This window comes from Salmo trutta, chromosome 31 (assembly GCF_901001165.1).
Source record: "Salmo trutta chromosome 31, fSalTru1.1, whole genome shotgun sequence".
Lineage (NCBI taxonomy): Eukaryota > Metazoa > Chordata > Actinopteri > Salmoniformes > Salmonidae > Salmo > Salmo trutta.
Genome location: NC_042987.1, coordinates 11,746,047 through 11,769,857, shown reverse-complemented (window position 1 = coordinate 11,769,857; position 23,811 = coordinate 11,746,047). Strand labels below are relative to the sequence as shown.

The following is a 23,811-nucleotide window of genomic DNA, read 5'->3' as shown; positions in this document are numbered from 1 at the left end:
AGGAGAAAACTGTGAATCACATGATCTTTTATTTGTGACTGAACAGTGGGCATGAGTAGTACAGTAAATGGGAAGAAAGATACGTACAAAAGTCCTTTTTCTCTTTTCAAGACCGTTTGGAATTCATAAATAAAATGGACCATTTCGCTTAGCTTTTTCTTATACGAGCAGGGTTACAGGTATTATCATCATAGTCTAGAAGTAAATAGTAATAATATTTATATTATTTCATAGTCGTATAAAGTCTCCACGTTTTGGCCATTTGTAACTCTGTGAAGCAGACAGACCTACAATATGCCCCGAACCTTTAGTTGCATCAATCAATTGTGTTACTGTAATACAATGACAGGACGATGTAACAGTGACAGGGCAACAGAACCTGTACAACTGATAGTAATAAGGCATAGTAATGCACTCTGGAGTCTGCAGCTGGCTGGGCCATCTCAACTAGCTTATTGGTTTGGTTCCTAGAAACCACCTAGATATGTCTAGCAGACCTGGGTTCAAATACTATTTGAAATCATTTCAAATTGTTTAGCTGTGAGTGATTGAGCTTGCCTGTCGCAATGGGACCAATAGAAAATTCCCAAAATGCAAACCCCGCCCACCTGGCACTAGAGGCAGGCTAAAACAAATGCTCAAGTATTTAAATAGTATTTGAACCCAGGTCTGGAAGCAGTAGAGTAGATCAACATTGAGTTTGAAAGAAAACATTGAAGTATGAGTAGTACACCTGTCTGAAAGTCTAAAACAGCTAAAAAAAACAAGGTTATACAGGAGATCCTCCCTTCCTCCCTCCCTCCCCTCCCTTCCTCCCCTTCCCTTCCTACCCTCCCTTCCTCCCCTCCCTTCTTCCCCTCCCTTCCTCCCCTTCCCTCCCCCCCTCCCTTCCTCCCCTCCCTTCTTCCCTTCCCTTCCTCCCCTCCCTTCCTCCCCTTCCTCCCCTCCCTTCTTCCCCTCCCTCCCCTCCCCTCCTCCCCTTCCCTCCCCTCCCTTCTTCCCCTCCCTTCCTCCCCTTCCCTCCCCCCAGGTAAAAGTGACAGTGACTTTATTAAGAAATGAGCCTGTGGATATTTTGTTGTTGTCGTGTGACTTCATTTTACAAAAGAGTGAGTTACGTCACACGTAGGTAACAGGCATCGTCGCTTTGATTCAATGGCTATGTAACACAGATGCACAGTTCATACGTCACAGACCGACCAAACCCAACAGACAAACCGAAAGAACAAAAAATAACAAAAAAGAAATTGCCAACAAAAGCAAAGCAAACATCCAGATGATAGAGACAGAGGTGCTGGTAGGGCATTGCTTTAGAGTTGAGAGTCACAGGTAGGTAGTGTCAGAGAGGCAGATGACAGACCTATCTTATGGCACAGAGATTCAGGTGTACAGTAGGGGCCTTGAGGAAATCTTATTTACAAAATAGAAGTTTGGCAAACAGGATTTTTATTTCGGCCGATGCCTCAAACATTTTTTTGTCATCCTAAAAACTCTCATAAGCGTCAAGTCAGTAGTCGCAGCTTACAAATGACAAATTATATTTTTATCTTTTAGCGTGGAAAAGGAAGCTACGGAGCTACGGAGAACAGTTGTCTTGCAGTCGCTGCTGCGTTTCGCTGGATCCACAATACAAAGTCTGTTCATGCAAATGGAACAAGTCAGTTCTTTGAAAACATTTGGGAAATCCATCTGTTCTGCCCAATGAGTCCTTGCAGGGTACAATCCCAAAGGACACCATTCCTCATCAAAATACCTAAAAAATCATCAGAATCCATAGAACCCATTAGAATCCTCTTTCTGAACTTGCAGTTTGATTGGTGCTTGCAGGTCACATGATAGATTGGACGTCTCCACCCACTGACCTGTGGCAGAACATTGTCATGGCAACGACCTGCTGCTACAGTTTCAAAGGTCACTTCCTGGGAGAAAAACCTTCCAATTGGCAAAGGGGGAAAAAAAGACAAGGTTTGTCCATTATGAGGAGTGTGTTGTGTTGTCCGTCTCAGGAGAGAAGCCAGTCCTATGGTACTGCTACTTTAGGCTGCCAATATTAACAGTGATCAGTGTAATCCAGCTATGTGGAGAGACACAGGAGTCTAGAGTCTCTCCTCCTCTCCCTCTCAGTCCGCTGTCCTTCTCCTCCTCCTCCTCTCTTCTCATCTCCTCTTGTTGGTCATATCTCTGGGCATAGAGAGGGTTCTTCTCCTGGAGAGGGAGGGAGCAGCATTAGAACACATACACTTGTGTGAAATATGTGCAATTATGAGCCTATGGACAGCAGGTGGCAGTATTGTTCCTTACTTTGATCATACTGAATCAATGCAGCAATGTTCCATTTGACAACGTACTACAGAGCCATAATAAAATGAACCTTAAACGAAAACCACGGCTCTTCCATTATTGGCTGAGGACCATTTAGCTGCAAGGACACAGAGAGAGAGACTAAAAGACAAACAAGAGATCTGTGCCTCTGAAAAGACACCAGACAGACGGACAATAAGAACTGAGCGGTCGAGTGCTGTTAGACCAATCAATAAAACAGAGATGTTTTAAGCAGCCTTAAGGGGATACAAAACGTTAGAGAATAGAACGGGAGAGGACTGAAGAGAGGGAGAGGGGTGGGATGAGGAGATGAGAGGGAAGGGGAGGAGAGGAGAGAACGGGGTGATAGAGGAGAGTGGTAGGAGAGTAGAGAAGAGACCCACCCAGAGCCCAGTGTTCTCTAGCTGTCTTCCTGTGGACAGGTCTGGGTCTGTGGACAGTCAGCTGGAGCATCACTGGAAGGACGGGGAGACAGAGCCCTGGTGCATGAGCCCTAAGTGGAAAGAGGGAGAGACAGAGAAAGAAAGAGAGCGAGAGAGAGTGGGAGAATGGTTAATATCAGTATTCGCCCATTAACACAAGTGCTGAGGCAGTAATTTTGACTGCATATGAATGTAACGTTTATATATCTCTGCCATGCCCCCTTCCGTCCTTGACTTTTCCTAAACACGTTTATTCAACACATGTACGTTGTCAGAATTTCGATATCACTAACAGAATATGTGTTATAAGAGGACATCATTTTTATCTGGAGCACCAGAAAGGGACTTTTTCAAATCCTCCTACAGAGTCACATGCAGGTAAGGTGTTTTGATTTCTAAAACACTTCCCTTTGACAAATAACTCTCAAAATTGAAGAGATTAGCTCTATTTCCAAATATCACTTTTTCCAAGAATAACCACATGTGAGCGCGCGGTAGCAGATAGCCTACAGTAGCATAAAGTCCTGAAAATGCTATTGGATTCTTTGAAATACATGTTTTCGAATTATAACGTTACCCAAGACCTTTATAAATACAACCAAAGGACTTTTTCCCTCTTAGCATATATCAACTGTCTTTATTAGAGTGTTGCAGTCAAAATGGCAGGTGAAGTGATAAAACAACCATCTACCAACAGTTTGATAGATCGTTATATCATTATGACCAGATTAGCTGAGACTCACCGAGTCATCCTCCCTGGTGCTGGGGTGTGTGGCCTCTGTTTCGATGGGGGAGTGGTCTGTGGGGGGATCACTAGTCTGGGACGGGGCGGAGTCTGAGGACGAGCCAGGTTGGGGGGCTGGGGTGGACGCTGCAGAGACAGAGTTGGTTGTTGGGTGTACTGTACTCCTTTTTTTCATTTTAACCGTGTCTTAAAGCATTGTACATTATCCAGATGGGTAGAGTTAGGGTTTGCTTAAAGGGAAACTTGACAAAAAAACAATATTTTGGTATTTTTTTCATTTGTCCACTTTTGATACAGTCCCAAAATGTTTTGCATGTCAGCGGTCAAGTTTTCAAGATATTGGACATTCAAGAAGCAAAGTGCCACTGACCATATTATCATGACATGCAAAATGATGCATTTTGTATCATCATGAAGATGTGGCCGGTGGATTTTCCCTTTAAGGTTTGGGTTGGGAAACTTATTTGTTCTGTATGAGTATGTGCAACTATCTAGTGTGAATGTAGGAAAAACTGGCTATAGGTAGAGTTTACCTGAGTCAGTGGAGGGCGAGGTGGACGTGCCTGGACTCAAGGTCATCCGAGAGAGGTCAAGGTCACTACAGCTGCCTTCCTCTTCCTGGGCTGCGGCAGATGATGACCCCAGGCCCAGCTGGCTACAGACCAGGGTGTCAGGGGGCACGTTCACTAGACCGGGCGTCTCACACCTCGCCATCATGACAAGGCCAACGGGCGTCTCACACCTGCTCACGGCACCAAGACCCATTGAAGTAGGGCTCATCGGCCTGGGTGTGCCACACCTGCTGCCCACCATGACAAGGCCCAACGAAGAGGGGCCTTCACCTCCGTCAGAGTCCCCACCGATGCTATGCTGCTGCTGGAGCAGGACGGGGTCCATCGTCTGATGCTGGGGGCTGGCGATGGCCGAGGAGGGGGTGGAGGAGAGGTCACCGTGGGGCCCCTGGGGGCTGGGGCATACGGTGGTGATGGGCACCATCATGGGGATGTGGTGGCCCCCCACGCCCACAGCCTGGGCAGGCATGTAGGCAGCCATGGCGGCCCACTGCTGCTGGGTGGCAGGGAAGATGTTGGCCTGGCTCCAGATGACGGGCTGGCCCCCCGGGAGGACCTGGGTCACCTGGAGGGGCCCTTGCACCCCGAAGGCCAGGGTCTGGGCCTGGCCAGCGAAGGGTCCCTGCTGGGCCCACTGGGCTGCCTGGACTGGCCCCATAGTCATGTACCCTGAGGGGACAGAGGTGGGGCTGAAGGGGCCGGTGAACATCTCTGGGGGGTGCTGAGGCTGGCGGTGGCTCCTGCTGGGGTCCAGAGTGTTGGCCGGGGACGGGGGAATCTGGGGGGACATCATCCACATACACGTCTGAACCAGGCACCTATCCTTTCACTGGGGTCATTGTGATTATTCGTTTATTGGCTTTTTCTATTTGGGGGTCAATTGAACCATCTGTTCACATAGAAATCAGAATACAAAATGTCTTCCAATCTCTTACTGGTCTTTAACGGTTGTCTTGACTGTGAGTTTCTCTACTTTCCACACAGTAGTTTGACTGCATAACAACGCATTAAAATGTTGACACACGGACCTCCCGAGTGGCGCAGCGGTCTAAGGCACTGCATCGCAGTGCTAGAGATGTTACTACAAACCCGGGTTCATTTCCGGGCTGGGCAACAACCGGCCGTGGCCGGGAGTCCCATAGGACGGTGCACATTTGGTCCAGTGTCACCCCGCTTAGGGGAGGGTTTTGGCTGTGGGGCTTTACGTGGCTCACCGCACTTTTGGGACCTCTTTGTGGCGGACCGGGTGCCTGCACTCTTGGGTCCCCGGTCGCCAGTTTAACGGTGTTTCCTCCGACACATTGGTGCGGCTGGCTTCCGGGTTAAGCTGGCGGGTGTTAAGGAGCGCGGTTAGGCGGGTCATGTGTCGGAGGATGCATGACTCAACCTTCGCCTCTCCCAAGCCCGTTGGGGAGTTGCAGCGACGTTGACGCATAATATTTCAGCACCATCATTGCAGACATGGTTAAACGGTCAGAGTCTGTCTAAGCAATCGGGAAGGACAGTTACTCACCGAGGGTGGAGTGGACATATCTCCGAACAGATCAAAGTGGTTGATGTTCTGTGGTGGGGCAGAGGAACAGGGACAGAGAGGGAGAACAGTGACATTTCACGACAAAACAAAGGCAGACTTTCTAAGTCATAACACATTATATTACTCTAATAGGGTGTGTGTGTGTGTGTGTGTGCATGCGTGATTGCGTGTGAAGAGAATTGTACTGAAGATGCCAAGAAAGAACTAGGTCTCCTCTCATTTCATTATCAGAAGATGGATCTAAAATGAATCTCTCACGGTGCTCTATAATTGGCTATTCAGTCCAATCAAAAGAACACTGATTAGATATTATTATGTCCGTCTCTGCCTATCAAATCAGCCCCAGTAGTCCCACAATGCATAACCATTGTGATTCCTCTCAAACACAAGATAATATTATATGATTAGGTAGGATTTGGACGGTATACAATATACAGGTAACTGCCAAAATAAAGGAAACACCAACATAAAATCTTTAGAGGGCATTGGGCAATACCACAAGCTGCCAGAACAGCTTCAATACGCCTTGGCATAGATTCTACAAGCGTCTGGAACTGGAGGGATGCAACACCTTTCTTCCACATGAAATTCCATCATTTGGTGTTTTGTTGATGGTGGTGGAAAATGCTGTCTCAGGCACCACTCCAGAATCTCAGATAAGTATTCAATTGGGTTGAGATCTGGGGACTAACACAGACACACACACACTTTACACCCCTTATGCTCCTTTGAGACCCCTCTTTCAAAGTCACTGAGATCTCTTCTTCTAACCATGGTAGCCAAAATAATGGGCAACTGGGACATTTTAATACATGATCCCTTGCACGATGGAATGTTGGTTGATGGGATGTGAATTGCTTAATTATCTGACCTGCTTTCAATATACTTTGTATCCCTCGTTTACTCAAGTGTTTCCTTTATTTTGGCAGTTACCTGTACATTCACCGCTGTGTTTCTTGAACCCAATGAATATATATACTTCTATATATTTACCCACCGAGACAATGTAACTACCTGACCCATATTGCAGACGTGACCGTTCCTACCGCTACTCTCATATCTCATCCCCCCCTGGCCATATAAGTGCAGCGCTCGAACAGTACAATTACAATTCAGAGGAAGTAGGAAGGAAGGACATAGGTTCTACAACTAGACTATGAAATGGGTAAGTCGCATGAAATGTATGTCCTAGACTGCAGGGGCCATGCACAAGCAGACGATGTATCATCACGGGAACACACAGGGGAATTGCATGCTATAAATAAAGACACACACACACACACACACACGAAAAAGAAGAGCGAAAATGAGAGGAAAACAGCAATCAGTGTTGGTGAAGGGAGGGGGGGTAACATAATATTGTCTATGTCCTGTTTGAAGTGTGTGGGGGGGGGGGGAAATCTGATCATATACGGTACATATTGTTCTTATACATTATGGCTTGCTCTTACAGTCCTATGTATCCGTTAGGAGCAAGAGGGAGGTACAATAGTTTGTAAAAGGTGGGCAGACATAGGTTATAGTTATACTGGGCCTTCACCTCAGGCAGACAGGCAGGCAGAGTGACACACATCAAGCTATGGAGGATCTCTCAGTTGAGCTCCAACTGAATGCACAGACAAGCAGTAACTCTTAGAGATACGGAAGCAGCTATTGATACAACACCAGCTAGCATGATGTGTTTTGGGGAGAGATAGCAAGGGGGACAGTGTAGCTATCATGCCGAGTTGATTTGCTGCTGAACTACCAGCACAGAGAGAGGATGCGAAGCGAGAAAGAAAAGCCCACTTTCTTCGAGAGTTTGTTTCAGAAGCCAGGCGGACGTTTTCCTCTCGCTCCATGTAAATGTACTGACTATTGCATCTGACACGGCGAAAGGACAGAAAGAGATATATTTCCAGTTTTGCGCAACCAAAAAGTGAATCCCATGATATGTCTATTGGTTGTGGTCAAAAGTGAACCTTGCTGTAGAAAGTAAATTGGTGAAAGTGGAAATGACAAAGCGTTCTGTCTTTATTGGAGAAAAGACGCCTCTTCGACGTCTGACAGTCCTCTATATTTAAAATCCCGTGGAGGATTTGAAGCGGAGACACATCTCCATCTCCACTGGATTTATCTTAACAACTGATGTCACATCTTAGCTAGATGGACCAATCGTGTATCTGTTGGGGCAGGCTATGCATAACAATACAATATACCACATATACAGAACAATATATATTGCAATATACAATATCATTGCATCTTTATAACCTTAGATACTGTAAGAATATACTTAGGCCTGACGCTTGGTCATTTCTTGCCCGAGAAAACTGATATCAGACTGCACAGGCAGGCAACCACTACCTCGAGACACACTGCTGATAACCAGTCTGTGGGTGTATACGACCATGTCTACGTGTGTCGGCGAGGTGGTTAGGGGTCCAATAATTCCACAAGGTCACACAGACAGGGGTTCATAAATGGACACTAAAGAAGAGGGGAGGTTTCCTTAGTGAGGGAATGAGAGGTTTGCCAGTGGAGGGAGTGGACGAACAAAAAACAAAAACAAAAGCACCTACAGTCATGAAATGGCGTTTTGGGACGTCATAGATCCCTTCTCCCTTCTGCTGACTGGTAGCGGTAGGGACCTGTGTTGGAGGTCGAGTCAAAATGAAAGAATAAAGTGAGCTTTGAGCAACACCATTTTACCAAGGTTGAGTAAGAAGCAAAAAAAAACGTATTGATTATTAAATGAATCCTTTCTACTGCTGCAGCTGAAACACTCATCATTTCAGAAGGTGTCTCTGGTCTACAAATGGTTTAAAGGAAAATGTTATGCAAATTCTACCGTTGCACAGCTCTTGAATCAACTCTATTTAAATCCATATTGATTGTAATGCTGTAGGATTGTGTGTGCTACTTCTTTGTTTTGACATTAAGACGGCACAATTGTTTTCTCCATTTGGATCACGTTCAGCTAGAGATTTAAATCTATGGAAACTGACAACGCTGGAGCGCTTGCCCTCTCCTCTCTTTTGTATATTTTCCTCACATTAATCTATTAACCGTAGTGAACAATATGGCCTCTCTCTCTCGCTTTCGGCTGGCTGACTTGGAGTTGGGCGGAATTTTCTTCTCGCCTATTGATCTTGTTTCATTTGGAGTTCAAATGGCATGGCAAATGATTCATTTCAACTCATCTTTCATCTTCAGAAAGGAAGAGGAGGAGGAGGGATGAGGAGGAGGGAGGGCAGGGAGGAGGGAGGAGTTGGAAGGAGGAGGGGGACGAGGGTGGAGGGAGGGAGGGGGAGGTGGACGGAGAAGGGAAGAGGGGTAAAGGAGGAGGGGCAAGGGAGGTGGGGTGAGGGAGTAGAGAGGTGGTGGAGGGAGGAGGGGGACCAGATTAAATCACACTCTAGGTCCCTAGAGGCTCCTGTTGGTCTCTTGAACTGAGCTGGAAGGTCATACCTCTGGATGTCTGCAAGGAGCCCACATAGACTCTAGAGAAGCCTGGATGAATTGGTCTGCCAAAATAACTGGCCATGACTGCACTTGAGATGTTATTCTAATTTACATTTGGAACATTGTGAGTATACTTTTTTACCCAGAGTGTACTGCCCTGCTCTCTAACAAACAGAAATATTCTAATGTAACACAACGCTCTGGGTTGACTACTCTACAAAAGGTATGGAAGGGGCGGGGCTTGGTATTGTACCTGGTAAACGCTCTCCTCTGATTGGTGGCCACGGAGGGGCTCATGTCCAGCCTCAAACACAATGTACTACAACAGAGGTAGCGGGCGGGGCCAAGAGGGATGGAGCATGACGAGATTAACGGAAAGAGAGAGAGAGAGCGATCGAAAGAAAGAGAGAGAGAGAGAGAGAGAGAGAAAGAGAGACAAAATACGGAGAAAGAGAAAGAGAGAAAAAAGAGTGTGAGAGAGACAAACAAGGAAAGAAAGAGAGAGAGAGAGACGATAGAGTGAAGAAGGAAGAGGAGAGAGCACAGTAATTGGTCAGGCAGTAGTTCCAGGTACTGAAGAGGTCCCTTCACCAACTTCAGCAAAATACTGCTCCACCTCTCCACTACCACCTAGACACAGAAGGGCCAATCCTGACTTGAGATCCGCGTTTGTAACTTAGATGATTTACGCGAAAGTCTGAGTTAGTTACACGCACGGATCCCAAGTTTGGATTCTGCCCACAGTCATTGGACTCTTGTATTCGAAACAAAACAAAACGAGAACAGTCACTACTACTACAGAATTGTAAAAAAAATGTTTTTTTGGGGTGGGCATACAGTAGAAAAAGCTAAAGGCGCAAACAACAGAAATTTGGAAGGGGTTGGGGCATAACCCCTGAACATAAGCGTTCAGAGTAAGGGTTAGTGCTGTCTGTATTCAGTGTGAGCAACAGAGTAGAGTATCAGGTTCAGCCAAAAGCAAAAGGGGAGAACAACCAGTCAGGGTCAGATAGGTCTTTAGAAGAAAATCAGAACATATACACAGATCAACTGAAAAGATATGGTTTAACAACACTGGCAATGGGAGAGTCGAATGGTTGAACAAAACCCTCTACTATGATGGTTGGTCTACTGCGTATTACTGAGATGGTTTGGATATCATGAATCATTAATTCAAGCAGATCAGCGGCAGATATTTACATTAAGGATTAATTCTTTCATATTCCATAGAATGAATCACATGAAAACACTGTCGTCAGTAGAAGCTAGGGCGTTAAAGATCCCATGGGGTTTCATCGCTAGTTCTGATTGGCCGCGTGTTGTGTGGCGACGTACCTGGTAAACTGGATCGTCCACCTCGTCCTCCAGAATGGTCTGCGTGATGGTTGAAGAGAAGGAACGTTTTACATAACAAGAAGAAGACGGATAGAGAGGAGAATAGAGCAAGACCATGGATAGACGAATAGAAGTACAGAGAGAAGAAAAGAGAGAGAACAAAAGAGCGTGCAAGGGCGTCAGGTGTGAGCAATCAGCCATTGGCTTAGGGGAAAACAGGCGTTTTCTATTAGGAACTCAGGAGAGAGTGCCTAGTCTTAACCTATTGTGCCTAGTCTTGACCTATTGTGTGTAGTCTTAACCTATTGTGCATAGTCTTAACCTGATGTCTGAGTTACTGTATTCATTTTCCAACATAATAATATATACCATTGTGGACACAGTTATACATTACATTAAGCCTTTTACATTGACAGGAGTCTTTCGATGCACGAAAGTCACGTTTCAGGATAAAAAAAATAGCGGCATTATATCATCCCTCAAAACACCTTCAATAAATTGCATTGCAGTCACAGCCCAAGCAGAGATCAGGACTAGTTCTCAAAGCGCGTGAAGCAGTCGTCTCCGCCTGCTGGTCGCTAGGCTACGCGAGAAAGCATGCTTACGCAAGAGGGGGGAACGCTCACTTTGACGGACATGAACCCATTTTATCAATGGGAAAATGTGGATACGCGTCATCACCCTTCCTCTAATATCTCTCACTATACTCATGAGTACACTTAAAATGGCATAACGGTCATGGTAACAGTTCTGTTGTTGTTTGTTGTTGTTATTTACCTGGTAGACGGCCTGCTCACAATGCTTGTCCTTCTGGGCCTTCTTCTCCATCTCCTCGCGCTGCTTGATGTCGTAGATGAGTGTGAAGAGGTCACGCAAGTCAATGATCAGGGGCTCTGCCTGCCAGGGAGGGACGGAGGGAGGGAGGGATGTGAAGGAAGAGGAGCACACACTTTCATCATCTTCCAGACGACACACACGTTGTTCACACACACTTACCTCGCCATCCCAACTACACAGTGCTGCAAATATCTAAAAGGATAAAAGCAGAGTCCTTCCCATTGGACAATCTTTCGACCTTGTTACAAATGGTTGCTCCCTTGTTGCAACACTATGTATTGTATTTGAAATGTGTTGATTGATTGTAACTTTGGCTGTAACGCTCTTTCTGACAACTACACCTCATTAGGATCTCAGGTCCTGTACTTACCGACTGGCCGGACTTGATGGCCACGAACCGGTGGTGTCCCTCCTTCCCGCAGACGTAGCCGAAGGCCCGGTGGTCCCGGGTATCCTTGGCGATATAGGAGATCTCATGCACCGAGTGGTGATGCAGCAGAACCTGAACACAGGGAGGAAGTGACATAAGTTAGAGTTTGGAAGTGATGTAGTAGATCTGAGAAACAGGGAAGAAGAAGTGACAGATCAGGACGAGGAAATGGACCATACAAAATGGAGGGGGCTTGGAGACCCATGTTGGATACTGTAGGGTTAAGCTCCTGATTTTATAGTTTAGTTAAATCCGGGAGTTTTTTCAGACATGTGACCTGTCTAGGAAAACTCCTGGCTCTACTCTATACATTTCTATGAATTTCATGAATTCTTGAAAGAATGTTTTGTTTCAAAATGAGGGAGTGAACTGGGAGTTCACGGTAAATAGGCTACAGCTTCTTACTAATTCTAATACTACGGCAATATTGTGCTCCAGATTCACCGCAGCAGTGAACGAGGGAAAGCAAATGTAAATGCATTAGTCTTCCTTTGTCTAACTGTTGACAGGGAATAGTCTTGACAAGAATAACTACCACTTATGCCATTCTTCCCTTTTTCTCCTCATTTCCAGCTCTCACATGTCTCAGTGGGATTCGAGACGCAACGCATTTACTGCTTGAACAACGGCAGATCAGGGTGTGTGTGTCCGTGTGTGTATGTGCGTGCTTGTGCGTGTGCGTGTGTATGTGCGCAGATCAGACAACCCCTTTTCACTTATTTGGAAGATTTCTCTAACCTGGGGGGAGTGATGTTGTTGTGTATTGTGCAATATGCAAAAAGATGCGTCGTCAACAGAGCGTGGGCAGCCCTGAACACCTGGTTCAAAACTACAACTGACACACAGACACACACGTGCTCAAGGGTAGTTGGGCTGTCACTCATCTACTCCCACCTGCTGCTCCACTAACAGCGTTGATAAGCTTTGAGCAACGGGGATGAGCTACTAAGAAATTAAACCAGGGCTTATTCAGTGGGGTGCACTGATAAGAACATGGCAGAGAGAAATAGAACATACTAGAGCTGACAATATTCTATAGTCTAGTTGACAGTAAACGGTGTCTTTTCTACATGACACATTTCTATCCGAATGTTCTGCAACGCCTCGTCCTGCTGAAAGAGCCCCGTATTTGACCATTGCGATTGTTGGGTAAATGAAGTGCTGCTGGGGGAATCAGTTTATAAAATAAAAGGGCATTAGGGGGGACGATGATTCTCAAACAAAATTACAGAAGCCGCATGTGGTGATGAGCGTCAGAGGGCAGGGCTTACACACACACGCGCACACAGACAGGCAGGCAGGCAGGCAGGCAGGCAGGCAGGCAGGCAGGCAGGCAGGCAGACAGACAGACAGACAGACAGACAGACAGACAGACAGACAGACAGACAGACAGACAGACAGACAGACAGACAGACAGACAGACAGACAGACAGACAGACAGACAGACAGACAGACAGACAGACACTATGGGGCTCTATGAGGGGTATTATCTAGTTGTTGTTGATAAATGACAGGGCTGGTGGTAAATAACGGGTGGTGCCAGTATCCACCGAAAATACAAATGGAAGTCATCAAATATCAAACCATGAGTTGTGGGTCTTGTGGGTCTATATACAGTATTGCGTAATGATCTTTTTCCCCTTTAATGACAGTTGAAGTGGAGCTATGGGACAATTAGGCTAGTAGTTAGCAATGATGATGATTAAGGGTGGAACTGTGGGCTAATTAGCCTAGTGGATAGTGGATAGCGGTGATGAATGGGGGGGGGGGGGGGCAGCAGGTCTCTGGGCCCCCAGGGGAGGTGAGGAGGGGGAAGGGGATAAAATCATATCACTCATATACACACTGTCATTATAACAGACAGGTCTTTATCATCAGACAGTAGCCATCATACAGCAGGCCAGGCCCAGGTTAAGTGAAAGCAGTTTACTCATTCTACATTCCAAATCAACCCTTAGCCCCTACTCCCTAGACACTGATGTTGCTATATCTACTATCATGACGTGCCCTTGGGGGGATCATAGTCCCCGCCCCCCTCTCTCTCTCTCTCTCTCTCTACAGTTTAATGATGGTCATAAATACCTGCAGGAAAACTCTCTCTCTTAGTCTCCGAAAAGAACTTTAAATCCCTTTGTTACCACAGAGAGAGACGTTGCAGTACGGTAACATCAAACGGTTGAATAATTAAACCGTATTTCTGTATTCCATACATTTGGAATGGTCCGTGGGTATTTAAAGAACAATCCTGTGGAATTTGTTAATAATTTGTGATGTAACTAAAGACGGTAGGACAACATAACTGTATCTCTGAATGTATATATCTCCCAGTTGTCAGGGTCACATCCAAATGTGGGGGAACGTATATGAGTAAATATGAAACTATTTGTGAGAAGCTGTAATGTGATGTTAGCCTTCTAAATGAGAGAATTGTTTTTCATATGAAGTCTAAACCAAGTCAATGGCCACGCCCACGTGAGCACAGACATTACATCGGCGTCATGGAACGCCCCCTTTTCCCAGAAGTATATAAAACCCACTTCCGACAAAATGTACGTTAGACCAGTTACGTGCAGCGCCAGCTGAATACGTTACAAATGGTTAAGAAATCTACCACGCTATAGACCGAGCAGACCAAGGCGTGAACCGGACATCACAAAAGGTTAAGAAATCTACAAAACTAAAGACTACACATTCAGTCTGCAGCTGTTTAAGTACTTTAGTCTGGTAAATGCGACCGATCGAACGACTGAATGGTACTCCATTCGGGAGAACATTTCCCTATTGAACGAACATTGGTACGCCTGACGTATCCATTATAACAAGCTACAACTACGAAAGACTTTGATCTCTGGTGGACAAACCAGAGACTCTCTGTCGACTGACTCTCCAGCAGACGGACCGGCGATTACAGAGAGAGACAACAAAGGCCTACACTCGTAAATATGTAAATTGCTTTCGAATGAGTGGCTGTTCATGTGCAATGTATTAGTATTTCCATGAGCATAGTTATTGTGTGTACGATATTGTAGTTCTTTGTCTTTTCTCCCGCTCTTTCTTACTTGCCCCTCCCTTTTAATTTGGTGTAACAAGCCATCATGTCAGTTTAGTCCACTAGGGTCTTTTCATTGTATCATGTTAGTAACCAATGTATAACCTATCCTGTGTGTGTTTGTGTACTTCTGTGTGATTATTTAATTAGTTAGTAAATAAATAATTTAGCCAATTGGTATATCGCTAGGGTTCGTGCAGATATCCAAGAGTTTGCGATATTCAGAATATGACTGATGAGGTAATACATTAATAAGTGACTGTAATCGATAAGATATGAAAATATCTGAAGAGAGTTAAATTCCGGGAAATAGTAACTCTTTAAACAACATTTTCCTGTGGTGCCCCGACTTCCTAGGTAATTAATGTTTACGTGAATAGTTTAATCACATAATAATTACACCAAGAGAATTGATTTGATAATATAACAGTCTTCACATTAATGATAGTCCAAAAGACATGACCCTACACAGGATAATAGATCTAAGGATTGCAGGGGTGGAAGCAATGTTGTGACATTTCCACCTAGCCAATTAGAAGGCTTGATAACATTTTTAACATAATGTAGAGTATCCTTCCACTCTAAGTGGGTGAAAAAGCGCATTGGTGATGAAATGTCACATCATTATGTTCTAAAATACATTTTACCAAGACAAATATGATTCTTCATGTTCTGAATTGTTCAGTGAGGTCTTTCTCTAACATGTCATTAACATTATATCCAAGAAGTCAGATTTTGTAGCATAAAACATCCGATAATAAGTACTGGGCTCTGTTGACAGAGCAGTGCCGCTTTCTCGTAGCAACTTGAGGATTGTACATGTTGTGGTGGTCAGTGCAAAGTTGTTTTCACGGGTCGCAAAAATCTAAATTAGCATGATACGAGCTTGCTATATGCTCAGTGCTCCGTTTGTCACGACTTCCGCCGAGGTCGGGTCCTCTCCTTGTTCGAGCGGCGCTCGGCGGCCGGCGGCGCCGGTCTTCTAGCCATCATCGATCCACTTTTCATTTTCCATGTGTTTTGTCTTGTTTTTCCTCACACCTGGTTTCAATTCCCTCAATCACTTGTTGTGTATTTAACCCTCTGTTCACCCCATGTCTTTGTGTGGGATTGTTTATTGTAAGTGCTTGTGCACGTGTTGATTGGTGCGCGACGGGTTTTTGTACCCATATCTTGTTATTTTTATGCCGTTGGTTTTGCGATTAAACTGCTCCGGCTATTACCAAGCTCTGCTCTCCTGCTGTCTGACTTCCCTGCCACCGGTTACGCACCCCTTACACCATTGACATTTCACAGACATAGGCTACACTTGTTTTTGTGAGAAATCTTTAAAAGAAATAACACTAATTTCGCATTTATATGAAAAGCGTATACTAAAGTATGAAAACATTACATGTCATGTCTCAAACTCGATATTAATCTTACCCCTATATTGTTTTATGTAGCCTATTTTCCAGATTTTTTACTACATTTTTCCTCTGGCCTCCATTTGGATGATTGGTTTTCTTAGAGGAGTATCTATTTCACCCATTGGTCAAAAGAAGCATTTTTGATTGGACACCCTACATAATGTTTATATCTGCTTTTGTTGTATTTGCTGGCATGTCAACTGCACCATATGGCAGGTAGGCGCACAAGATGGCTGCCCTTTTTCTACATGACTGTGATTGAACTTCAATGTCCTATCAATGTTCAGAGCAGCTGGGGCTGGGCCTGGCTGCGTAACTCAGCTCAGCCGACGGGCAGGCCCGGCGGCGCAGCTACGCAGTGGAGCCTCATCACTCACTCACCCCTGATCTCTCATCGTAAATCTTGATCCCCCCGAAGGAGATGGTGAGGAAGACTCTCTGCTTGTGCTCTCCTTTGGAGCGCGCCGACGTAGCCATTCCCTGCAGGAGAGGAAGATACACAGGGAGATGAAGGGAAATACGCTCAGCATGAAAGACAGCAGCGTACCGCCGACCCACGACTCAGGTAAGTATGACAGGGGGGAGAAGGAGAGGAGGAGAGGGGGAAGAGGGAAGGGAAGAGGGTGGCAGCTGTTACATAAGGTGCAATAGGACAGAACGTTCTTTCACGTTGCTCCTTTTGAACCTTTATTCTCTCAACACTTCAGTGTTTTTCTTTTTCATCACAGAGTCTTTTATTGTTTAGTATTTGAGAGGCTGGTTTCTTAAGTAGGCTGCTGTTGCCTGCACGAGTTTGAGTTGTGCTGACTGAACGTATTCTGCTGACCGACCATGGCCTACACCTCGCTGGAACACTTCCGTCACGTCTTGCTGACTGAACAACCACAGAGCCTTTGAAGTCGATGTTCCCATGCATCTTAGCTGCTTTTTCCCCCTTACAAAAACAATTAACATTTCCTGCATGTTCCTCAGACTTACACCGAGGCACGACCCTCCCTCGCTAGCGCACGCCTGACATGTCTTTCATGTAAAGAAGCTGTGTGAGAAGAGAAAGAAGAAGACAGAACCTCATTGTGAACGCTGAACACGTCTGACAACCCTGGAACCCAAGTCACGTTGAGGAGGGTTGAGCGAGCGACCCTCTACGCTACCAGTACACTATATCCCCCCCCCCCTCCTCTTTTCAACCTCAGGATAAGCTCGGAGCCTCAGCCCTTAACACAGAGACGCTTTGAAAACATCAACCATCAAACTCTCTCCCTCCCCATTCTCCAGAGTGGGAAACAAAGAGCGATCTGATGAATAGTGGAGAGAGGGGAGTCTATGGCCGTCGTCCATCGACAATCGGCTTCCCCATTTGGTGGATTAAGTCCTCAAGCTTAGAGAAGGCAGCTCGATAGAGACCCCATCCCCTCCTCTATTCCATCCCTCCATCCCCCTCCTCTGCCTGTCTAGATAACAGCGTGCCTGTATTGACATAAGAGCATTGACTGTAACTAGCAGTGACTGCTGGATATGGGAGTCATAGGCAGGTCACTGTTCAAATGTCACAGCGCGGATCTACAAGACTCCTGCTTGTTGTGTTATTGGACATGTGGAGCAACTCACACTACATCTGATATGAGAGGATCAGAGCAGGAGATGGATTTGCCTGTTGGCTGTGCGGGAATGCTACTATGTCTCCAGCATGGTTTAAATCGTCCAGAAGAGATGTATTATAACTGGCACAAACTGGTTGAATCAACGCTGTTTCAATGCATTTTGTCAAATGTATTGTGACGTGAACGCCACCACCCTCTCCTAAGTTCAAGGCACTGTCCTCGTTATCAGACGCTCACGCGTGCGCACGCGCACACCTTGAGCTTCATCATGGAGTCCTGGCACAGCTTGTCCCCGCGCGCCGCTGTCACCTCATCAATCCCAATCAGCTTGGCCTTGTAGCGCACGCCATCACCACGGAAACGCTTAATCAGCCCCGCCTCACTGCGGTCCTGACCTGCAGAGGGAGAGAGAGAGAAGGACAGGGTGAGGGGGGGGGGGGTACAGAGAGAGAGAGGGAGAGAGAGAAGGATAGGGAGAGAGAGAGGGGGGGTACAGAGAGAGGGAGGGGGGTACAGAGAGAGGGAGAGGGGGCGTACAGAGAGAGGGAGAGGGGGGGTACAGAGGGAGAGAGGGAGAGAGAGGGGGGGTACAGAGAGAGGGAGAGGGGGGGTACAGAGAGAGGGAGAGGGGGGTACAGAGGGAGAGAGAGAGAAGGACAGAGAGCGAGAGAGAGGGAGGGGGTACAGAGAGAGGGAGAGGGGGGTACAGAGAGAGGGGAGAGGGAGAGGGGGGTACAGAGGGAGAGAGAGAAGGACAGAGAGAGAGAGGGAGAGAGGGGTACAGAGAGAGGGAGGGGGGTACAGAGAGAGGGAGAGCGAGTGAGAGAGGAGGAAGGAGAGAAATGATAAATCACAGGTACTGTAGCAGGGACATGTCAGTTCAACTGATTTTAGCAGCTCAGAGGTGTGTGTGTCTGTGTCTACGTCTGTGCATGCGAAGGTAGAGGGGTGCTGTAGGTGGGAAAATACATATTTATGGAATATTAATATGAAACGTCTCAGGAGAAAACGAGAGCATCATCCTGTCTCCCTGACGAAGGCTATGACGCCGAAACACATCAGGGGCTTCTTAGAATCTGGTCTCCTGAACAACATGCCACAGCAACAAAGGACGTTTTATATCATGAAGAGGGTCTTGATCCTCCTTGTTTTCTGACTGAGTGAAAAAAAAGACATTTGAAATAGAAAAATGCAATCTAAGGACTAATATGCCAAATCTAAATAGCCTACTGTAGGGCTAAACCAAATTAGATAACAACTTGACAACTGAACAATCCAGCACCACCTATCCCGGCAGGACATTCCGGAAGCTCGGGAGTGGGCTGACGGGGAGGCAGCGGGTCAGAAGGTGGTCACTGCACCCCCCCCCTCTGTTCCCATGGGAGCTGTTGGCTGGTGATAAACAGCATGAAAGGCTGCTATTGAGAAGAATCATCTCGGTCCAACGCACGCCCACAATCCCATAAGCCCCCCATGGGTGATGGATGGATGGGAAAAGAGGAGGGAGAGAGGGAAGAGAGAGGCAGAGGGGGAGAGAGAGAGTGAGGTGTGGGAGATGGAGGAAGTATATTTGTCTGGCTAGCTACAGGCTCTTTTGGTACACACACAAATGTATATGTGGACACCCCTTGAAATGAGTGGATTCGGCTATAATCGAGCACACAGCCATGCAATCTCCATAGACAAACATTGGCAGTAGAATGGCCTTACTGAAGAGCTCAGTGACTTTCAATGCGGAACCGTCGTAGGATGCCACCTTTCCAACAAGTAATTTCCTCAAATTTCTGCCCTGCTAGAGCTGTCCCAGTCAACTGTAAGTGCTGTTATTGTGAAGTGGAAACCTCTTGGAGCAACAACGGCTCAGCCATAAAGTGGTAGGCCACACAAGCTCATAGAACGGGACAGCCGAATGCTGAACCACGTTGCGCATAAAAATCATCTGTCCTCGGTTGAAACACTCACTACCGAGTTCCAAACTCCTTCTGTAAGAAACGTCAGAACAAGATCTAATCGTCGGGAGCTTCATGAAATGGGTTTTCATGGCTGAGCAGCCACACACAAGCCTAAGATCACCATGCGCAATGCCAAGCGTCAGCTGGAGTGATGTAAAGCTCGCTGCCATTGGACTCTGGAGCAGTGGAAATACATTCTCTGGAGTGATGAATCACGTTTCATCATCTGGCAGTCCGACGGACGAATCTGGGTTTGGTGGATGCCAGGAGAACGCTACCTGGCCCAATGCACAGTACCAACTGCAAAGTTTGGTGGAGGAGGAATAATGGTCTGGGGCTGTTTTCCATGATTCGGGCTAGGCTCCTTAGTTCCAGTGAAGGGAAATCTAGACAATTCTGTGCTTCCAACTTTGTGTCAACAGTTTGAGGAAGGCCCTTTCCTGTTTCAGCATGACAATGCCCCCATGCACATAGTGAGGTCCATACAGAAATGGTTTGTTGAGATCGGTATGGAAGAACTTGACTGGCATGCACAGAGCCCTTACCTCAACCCCATCGAACACCTTTGGGATGAACTGGCACGAACTGGGAGCCAGGCCTAATCACCCAACATCAGTGCTCGACCTCACTAATACTCTTGTGGCTGAATGGAAACAAGTCCCTGCAGCAATGTTCCAACATCTGGTGTAAAGCCTTCCCAGAAGAGTGGAGGATGTTATAGCAGCAAAGGGGGACCAACTCCATATTAATGTCCATGATTTTGGAATGAGATGTTCGACGAGCAGGTGTCCACTTACTTTTGGTCATGTAGTGTTCGTCCGGTCTCTCTGTCGGTCTCTCCTGTCATCGTCCTCCCCCACCTAACCATCGCCTCGACACCGAAATGTTTCTCATTTTGTCTTCCCCTCCGCATTTTGATTACGTTGGCCCAAACCATCCACTTGTCTGTGTCTGTGAGTAACCTGTCTCTACATAACCTGTAGGTGGTTTGTCAGTGTTAACCATCTGTCACTGCTGAGACACACACACGCACACACACCGCTGACACACAGGGATAGTGGTATTTCAAATCAAGGTCGACGGCACCTTGGAGAGTTTAGACTATTTCAGGCCCCGCTTTGCCTCACTATTATAGGTCAAGGGACTATACAGTACATCACGTCAGTTAGCAGGGCATTTTAAACAGGTTGCGTGGCTAAGGTCTGTGAAACAAAAGCAGGGCAGCCTTTACTATCCCTAACAAAAAAACGTCAAGCTGCACACTAAGACCATACTAACACCAAATGAGCTCATTCCACCGCTGAAAACATATGCCGTCCACATGCCATATCTTACAGGAATGTAATTTGAGTTACCCCTCCTCGCACTGAATGTTTCAGTGAAATAGTATGTCAGTGTTTATATTCCCCCGGGAAGTAGAAATAAAAATAGGATGAGAAAAAAGGTCAAATGAAGTGGCCCTGCGAATGAAGGTGGAGAGCCTTTCGTCATCTCGGAGACGACCGCCTCATAGTAATACCTGGGACGGAATTCACGGAACGGTATCGACCACGTCAATCACATGGTTTCCATCTGATTGATAGGATTCCATTCACTCCATTCCAGCCATTGATATGAGCCGTCCCCTCATCAGCCTCCTGTGATGCACAGTCGCTCACTAATTCATGAGGCCTCAACTCTCTAAAGGGGGAGAGGGCTTGAAGATGCTTAAGTCATTAAACTCTCCAAGTAGGTGAATGTCACATCTAATTCTTGTTTCTCTGCTAGAGGATAGGCCTAGAAAATGAGGCTCATATAGTCACTGAGCGTTGGAGGCCAGTCTAGTGCGTTATCAGCTGGCACGCACGATCTACAAGGGAGAAACCACATAAAACACACGTTTTTGTTTTTGTTTTTGTGCTGTTCATTTGAAAGCTCATCCCTTCCGTATATTCGTTCTTCACAAAATGGGTTTTGACTGTACCGTATCGTCACCTCAAATCTAGTCACATTTCCCACACTGCGAGTCACGTTGAATTGGTATTATAGCGTGCATCTTGATGTGTTCCATCATACACTTTAACATACTGAATGCTGCATCGTAAAACAGCATCATAAAGTGCATCATATCATATATCATCAAGTCTTACCAAAATATATTGTACTACTACAGTACTGTATCATCCGCCCCCCCCCCCCCCCCATCTGTGTCCCCTAAACAGATTGCTGCTTTACACTGTACTCTATGCCAACTGTGTAATCACACTTGATGAGAAATTTAGTAGATTTATGTAAAGATCCAGAAAAACCCCAAGCAGCCCTCCCTGCATAGGAAACGCTAGCACCAGAGTCTCTAGATACAGCATGGTAACCCCTGCAGTATATGCTCAGGGTTCACATCACGGTGAGCGCACCACAATAGACTTGAGAACCAACCGCTGCAGCGAATGAGGATGTTGATTGCATGATGCTTCCAGCTTTGGGAAGAAGCACGATATGACTCACACCCTCTTGGCTCCTGGAAGAGTTTACAAAAAGGTTGAGCAAGTCCCTACTCCCTATTTTGTGTTTTTTTTTTGAAGTCTCAGAGTCAAAATGTACAGAGTAGCTTGCTAGGCTAGACACATGAAAGTATAGCAGGCACTGCCAGAACCCTGTTTTTGTAATAGTGGAACTGTAAACAGGTTTCTAGAGCAGTTCAGACTAAAGCACTCCAGTTACCCACCTGAGACGAAAATACCTCAACCTACTGAGAGGACGATTACCGCTAGCCCTGCTCTATTCCAGTTCGGAAGTAGAGTCAGTGGACTAGCTAGCTGTGAGAAGATAGTGGCTGTGCCCCCCCCCCCCCCTCCTCAGTAAAATGGGGACGAGGAAAGGACAGATGGCACGATGGCACCAGATGGAGAGTCATAAGTGGCCCTCCAGATACGAGACGTTGGCAACAGGAACTTTGGTTTCGGGAGCCCAGCACCTAAGGAAGCTTAACCTTTGAACTTTACAGAGGCTATTACCCAACTACAGTATCTATGCATCAGTGTCTATTTATAATATGAATGTATGCATTGCTACAACATGTTTTTATGTATGTATGGATGCATCCATACATGCAGCCATCCATCCATCCATCCATCTGTCTTTTCGTCTGTCTGTTCATTCATAACTCAGCTTTAGACAGTCTTACAGAATGTTCTCCTGTCAAGTCTCTGCTTCTAGTCTGCTGAGGCTGGGTGTGAAGGCCTGTCTAGAGTAGATTAGGGCAAATCTGTCTGCACCATCTGCCACCCCTTCCCTTTACCTTCCCTTTACCTTCCCATCCCCTGCGTGTGTGGATGAAGTAACATTCACAAGCCTCATCACACTCACACACACACACGCACACACACACACACACACACACACACACACACACACACACACACATGCGCACACGCACGCACACACACACACACACACACACACGCGCACACGCGCACACACACACACACACACACACACACACACACACACACACACACACACACACACACACACACACACACACACGTTTACTAAACTATATACACACACTCCCTGACCCAATGCACACAGACTTGGAATTAGAATACAACATTAGGGCAGAGTACCGATTCTCCACCCTTCTCCCACTTGCACACTTTCTGGCATAGATTTAACAATGGCTGAAACTCCCCCCAGCCAATGCTTCCACGCATGCTTTTAAATCCATGAGGGTGGAGTGCGCAGGTGCACACCTCTGGAGAAGGGTGGAGAATGGAGACGTAGCCTGGGTCTACACCGTGTAGAAGTGCAGACGAGACGGCGGGGTGCCTCTTGAATGAATCGCTAAACCAATTAGTGAGTTAACGAAGGGTATTTTGCACATCGTCAATGCAGTGGATAGTACACTGATCACATCAGTTACACAAACATATTGATGTGCTTTAGCTGGGTAGTCATGGTCAAATGACTCTTTAGCAGGGGGCAAATGACAGAATCATTACGGCGATGATTGCAACAGTATGATCATGTGCCCCCCAATTTGATACTCTTCAAAGATAAATATATAGAATATAGATGATATTCTTGACAGGACGAATCTGGGTTTGGCGGATACCAGGAGAATGCTACCTGCCCCAATGCATAGTGCCAACTGTAACGTTTGGTGGAGGAATCATGGTCT

At 46.3% G+C, this 23,811-nt stretch overlaps 1 protein-coding gene across 2 annotated transcripts in view; it reads right to left on the bottom strand.

Moving 5' to 3' along the window:
• Nucleotides 1-1,126: 1,126 nt before the first annotated feature.
• The window catches only part of LOC115169539 (disabled homolog 1), a 63,717-nt gene continuing 41,032 nt past the window's right edge, over nucleotides 1,127-23,811 (bottom strand). The window contains exons 3-15 of one of the 2 annotated variants that reach the window (XM_029725250.1): nucleotides 17,956-18,095; nucleotides 16,481-16,579; nucleotides 11,582-11,713; nucleotides 11,152-11,271; nucleotides 10,375-10,413; nucleotides 9,293-9,358; nucleotides 8,157-8,225; nucleotides 5,575-5,622; nucleotides 4,023-4,839; nucleotides 3,488-3,615; nucleotides 2,706-2,815; nucleotides 2,143-2,205; nucleotides 1,127-2,111 (exon numbers count right to left, since the gene is read on the bottom strand). In XM_029725250.1, coding sequence (XP_029581110.1) covers nucleotides 2,723-2,815; nucleotides 3,488-3,615; nucleotides 4,023-4,839; nucleotides 5,575-5,622; nucleotides 8,157-8,225; nucleotides 9,293-9,358; nucleotides 10,375-10,413; nucleotides 11,152-11,271; nucleotides 11,582-11,713; nucleotides 16,481-16,579; nucleotides 17,956-18,095 — 1,751 coding nt within the window. In that variant the 3' untranslated portion in view covers nucleotides 1,127-2,111; nucleotides 2,143-2,205; nucleotides 2,706-2,722. The remainder of the gene's footprint in view (nucleotides 2,112-2,142; nucleotides 2,206-2,705; nucleotides 2,816-3,487; nucleotides 3,616-4,022; nucleotides 4,840-5,574; nucleotides 5,623-8,156; nucleotides 8,226-9,292; nucleotides 9,359-10,374; nucleotides 10,414-11,151; nucleotides 11,272-11,581; nucleotides 11,714-16,480; nucleotides 16,580-17,955; nucleotides 18,096-23,811) is intronic. The other variant, XM_029725251.1, reaches the window with a different exon arrangement.